The 5,371-nt window shown below is 37.8% G+C and overlaps 1 protein-coding gene across 1 annotated transcript in view; it reads left to right on the top strand.

The window, feature by feature from the left end:
• Positions 1-1,681: 1,681 nt before the first annotated feature.
• LOC132184791 (U-box domain-containing protein 35) overlaps positions 1,682-5,371 on the top strand; it is an 8,186-nt gene continuing 4,496 nt past the window's right edge. The window contains exons 1-6 of the mRNA XM_059598550.1: positions 1,682-2,215; positions 2,328-2,413; positions 2,541-2,662; positions 2,757-2,960; positions 3,093-3,396; positions 3,482-3,583. Coding sequence (XP_059454533.1) covers positions 2,038-2,215; positions 2,328-2,413; positions 2,541-2,662; positions 2,757-2,960; positions 3,093-3,396; positions 3,482-3,583 — 996 coding nt within the window. The 5' untranslated portion in view covers positions 1,682-2,037. The remainder of the gene's footprint in view (positions 2,216-2,327; positions 2,414-2,540; positions 2,663-2,756; positions 2,961-3,092; positions 3,397-3,481; positions 3,584-5,371) is intronic.

Below are 5,371 nucleotides of genomic sequence, written 5' to 3' on the forward strand. Positions count from 1 at the left end.
CTTGGGGGGGGGGGCATTGACAATGTTTTGGTAGTTTGGGGGGGACATTGTCACAATTGAAAGTTTGGGGGAGACATTGTCAATTGGGTGGTAGTTTGAGGGGGGTATGTGGACTTTACCCTTTTTTATTTTTTGATGTCGGAGAACCTCTCCAAGGCAGGGCCCTTCAAACTTACCCCTTCAAAGTTTTTTTACACTGAACTAGTTAAATCGCTGGCTTTTTACTGGGAAGTGTGGCCTCAAGAAATTGTTTGCATCTATGAGGTGTTGAACCTTAGACTTTGAACGGAATAAACCCTAAGACCAAAGCCTTCACCACTTGGACTAACCCCTTAGGGTTGCTTCTCCTGGTTAATACCGTTTAAATTTTTATTTTTCTTATTACATTTTTATTCCTACCTATTTATTCTTAAATAATAGTTATTTCTTTTATAATGATGAATAATTATCGTTAATTGAGTCAAACTAGCTTTGAGAAAATTTTTGGGTCTCTTCAAAATGTGAGATTAAAAACCCTTTTGTGAGTGCCTCCTCTCGTTCATGCAATAGCTAAAGGCCAAAAATCTTGTATACAATATAATATCAATATATGTATCACGATCGCAATCAACCTTCATGTGGCCTTATATGTGCCCATACTCTCTTCACGGTAGGGGTTTTAGCATCCTATGAGATATATGATACAATCTTTTTTTTTTTTTTTTTTTTTGTTGACATGTCCGCATAAAAGAGAGAGGGAGATTCGAACTAGTGACCTATATTTAATAAAGCGTGGTCCCAACCGATTGAATTACCTCTTGAGAACTAGATATGATACAATCTTGATGCCTAAGTATTATACATAGTTAGCCATTCCCTAATTGCTCGATCGAGTCGATACTCCATGTGGCATGGAAACCCATGGGTGTTGTGTCAATCATAATAGCCATCGAATTAGGAGTAAATACCACTTATCTCATAATTGGACTATAGATTCAAAAGTTCGTATAAACTGATATTCATTTGCCCCAAATACTTCACCATTTTTTTTTATTTTTTTTTTGGGTGGCATGCCATACAATTATTATCAATTACGATTTCAATAACATAATTCAGCCATGCATAAAAATATATACAATGACTATCATTTTAAGTCAAATCAAAATGTTTGGACTCAATACATCGTTTGATTTTGGGGTTTTTAGATCTTCAAAAGCGCTTCGAACTTCTTTTTAACCAAATGTGCATTTTTTTTTTCTTCTTTAAATGAGTTGTAGGGTGATAAACACACTTTTTTGACATCTATTTGACCGTCGTAGTAGCATTGCAAATGAATCTCAAATAAGCTGTTGATTACAAGACTTTATAATTCAAAGAGACATCATCGGTGGTTCTAATGTTTGGACATATAACAATGATTAAGATTATAGAAATGTCAGTCCTACTAAATTTTTTACCAAATGATGTGGTAAAAAATTTGGCACATCTAAACATGCCTCTTAAGATTAAGAGATATGCTATAGTGCAATAAAAATATTATTTTTTGTCCATAAAAGTCTTAGGTGGCAAGAGGTCACATGCCCATTAGTAGGTGAAGCCACAATAACTATGGATAAGACCTATATCCTCTTGCCACCTAAAACTTTAATGAAAAAAAATAATACTTTTATTGCATTATAACATTTCTAGGAGATTAGCCCAAATCAACTCTTAAACTAACTCAAGAAACAGGCAAATCGTACGGATTCTCTCTCCAAAGACCCAGTACGGACATGCGGATGACTAGCGTACGGATATAACTTCAAGACATGCCAGGTCATTTGAATATCCGTTGTCATGGCCCGGTCAAATTGCCTAAATCAAGCGAGTGGCGGAGATCCGCATTTAAAAGTTAGTTAGGTTCCGTTTTCCTTGTTTCCCACTTCACGTTTAGGCCAGGGAGCTCTGCTTTGCTTTGCTCCTTCCCTTGCTCTTCCTTCCACGGATTATAGCCGCGGTTTCCGGGGGGGATTGTCGTGGTGGGTGTGGCGGTGGCGGTGGTGCTAACTAGCTACCCAAATGGTTCCTCACTTCCCTCCCGATGATCATACTACTCCAAACATCAAGTCCACGGCGGTGGCCGTTGACAAGGACAAGAACAGCCCACATGCCGTCCGGTGGGCTATTGATCATCTCGTGATTAGCAACCCGGTTATCATCCTAATCCACGTTAGGCACAAATTAAGCACCCCAAATCGTAGGTACCCTCTCACTAATTTTTAATATTATTGATTGAATTGAATTCTCAATTCCCCACTAAATTTCTTTTCATTGTTACACTAAACTGTTGGCCTTTGAGAGGTATGCAGAGAGCGCGGGTGAGGCTGAATCAGGCGATTCCCATGACACCAAAGACCTCTTCGTCCCCTACCGCGCGTATTGTGCTCGTAAAGGGGTACAAGTTTTTCACCTTTTTCTCAATTTTGTTTAATTTGTGGGGGGTAATTAGTATATTATGCAATATGGGTCATTTCCATATAAGTGAGAATTAATTGAAATGTAGTAATTTTTTTGAACTTTAGATTCAATTGAAAGAGGTTGTCCTCGAAGACAATGATGCTCCTAAAGCACTTTTGGATCATATCCAGAAAAACTGCATCAGCAGCATTGTCGTTGGTGCATCAACAAGGAATGCCCTTGCAAGGTCCTCTCTCTGTCTCCGTCTGTGTGTGTGTCTATATATATATATATATAGGAAAAAGTAAACTAAAGCATATTGTTGGGGTTGAGATGTACAGGAAGTTCAAAGCATATGATATACCCGGTAGTTTAATCAAATCTGCACCAAATTTCTGTTCTGTGTATGTAATTTCCAAAGGAAAGATATTGTCAGCACGAACAGCATTAAGGCCTCTGGCTAATACTGCTACCCCTCCAAAACAACTATCTTCGGTGGGACTTCCACCAACACCTGATCACACCAGTGAAGAAAATGGAGCTAGGTACCCAAAACCATGCAACTCGATCATATATTACTGCTAGTTAAAGTATTGATTAAATGATTAAATTTGTCAAAGAAAAGTTTGAATCTGCACACGAAGGAGAGTATTTAATTGTTTGTTGGTGAAACGCAGACATGCAAGGACATCATGGAGAAATGGAGGACAAGAGAGAATGGCTATGGAGAGGAACAATGATGTAACGAGAGCAACAACAAGGGAGAGGGCCAGGAGTAGTCCAACCAATATGTCAGTGGAAAATATTGAGCTTCCAAATCGTGGGTCAAGGACTTCATTTAGCCGCAATTCTGTGTCCGATGAGCATCATGATTATGCAGGGCCAATGATGTTCGGATCCATCGACATCTCAGGCCAAAATTTAGATTTCAGCATTGCAACACATTCTCCCAGGGAATCATCCTTAGCCAGACAATCTGCAGTAAGTGAAAATTGAACAAACTAACTCCTATTAGGCTATCATCAATCAAGTAACTTGACTATCAACTGCTCATGGTTTATTGCAGCGAGAGCTTGAAGCTGAGATGAAAAGATTGAGGCTCGAGCTAAAGCAAACCATGGAAATGTATAGCTCAGCTTGCAAAGAAGCAATCTCGGCCAAAAATAAGGTGATGTTATTATCAAACTTTCAAAGTGAATTAATTTTTGTCTCAAGAGAAACAGGGGATTCTCAATAAAGTTAAGTTATAATCCTTGACACATAATCTTTCTTTACTTCCCCATGATAGTGGTCACTTGATGCTATGCGCAAAAGCACACACTATTGCGGCTTTTCTAGTGGCCGTTAAAGTTAGGGTTGTTAATTTTTGACATGACTCACGAATTCTACACGAAATTAGCATGTTAGAATTTAGTGTAATAAGATTCGAGTCAATCCGATTAGAGATATATAATAAACGGGTCAATCTGGTTAACCTGTAATTAACCTGCATAACTCGCATAAATATAAACTACATTTCAACTCTATTTACTTCTTATTCCATTAATAATTGATATAGTGAGGAGGCTTTATTGAGTTATTTGTTAGAATGTAATATTATTTTCCTAATATTATGATTATAGATAATTGAATACTGATTAATAAATTGATTGTCATGAATCTAGTTCTAAATATGTATAATTGATATAATATATGCTTATAAGATATGAAGTTTGTCACGCCCCCGATTAAGGTGAATAGGGGAAACGCGAACTTAAAAGAAAATCACAACAAATAAGGAATAATTATCAGAGATCATCGCATTAATACTAAGTAGCAAGTAAAGATAGGCAGTCAAAAGTTATGTAGGATTAGTGTTTTACTATGAACATTACAAAATATCGTTTACATGAGCTGGGAATCCTAAAACAACATTTCAGGCCATGTCAGGAGGTATAATCAAAAGTGACTACTATAGGGGGTTATAGCCTCCCCATGTGTCAAGTGTTCTCCCATATATAAACATAACAAAAAATATTGTGCAGTCTACAAAAACAAAAGTCTGCACAATATTTTTTGTTATGTTTATATATGAGAGAACACTTGACACATGGGGAGGCTATAACCCCCTATAGTAGTCACTTTTGATTATACCTCCTGACATGGCCTGAAATGTTGTTTTAGGATTCCCAGCTCATGTAAACGATATTTTGTAATGTTCATAGTAAAACACTAATCCTACATAACTTTTGACTGCCTATCTTTACTTGCTACTTAGTATTAATGCGATGATCTCTGATAATTATTCCTTATTTGTTGTGATTTTCTTTTAAGTTCGCGTTTCCCCTATTCACCTTAATCGGGGGCGTGACAAGTATGGTATCAGAGCACCCTTCAGCTGGTCGAACAAATCGTCTATACGAGGTAGTTGATATTTATTTTTGATGGTGATCTTGTTAAGTTCCCGATAGTCAATACACATCCGAAAAGTACCATCCTTCTTTTTCACAAAGAGCACAGGCGCTCCCCATGGCGATACGCTGGGGCGTATGAATCCTTTGTCTAACAATTCTTGTAGCTGGGTCTTCAATTCTTTTAATTCTGCAGGTGCCATCCTGTAGGGTGCCTTAGATATTGGAGCTGCTCCTGGAATTAAATCAATACAAAATTCTATTTCCCTGTCAGGAGGAAGTCCTGGAAAGTCTTCTGGAAAGACATCAAGGAATTCTTGCACCACGGTTATCTCCTCCATTTTTCTTTCCTCTTGAGGTGACTCCTTTAAGCATGCCAGGTAGACTTGACATCCTTCTAGTAATAGTTGTTTGGCTTGTGTTGCTGAGATTAGTTGTGGAGTAGTGCCCACCTTGGTTCCCACAAATTTGAATTCGGAGTCAGTTGGAAGTCTGAAAATTACCTCTTTATTGTGGCAATCAATGATGGCATGATTTTTTGATAACCAGTCCATTCCGAGGATAAT

Source organism: Corylus avellana, chromosome ca6, assembly GCF_901000735.1.
Source record: "Corylus avellana chromosome ca6, CavTom2PMs-1.0".
NCBI lineage: Eukaryota > Viridiplantae > Streptophyta > Magnoliopsida > Fagales > Betulaceae > Corylus > Corylus avellana.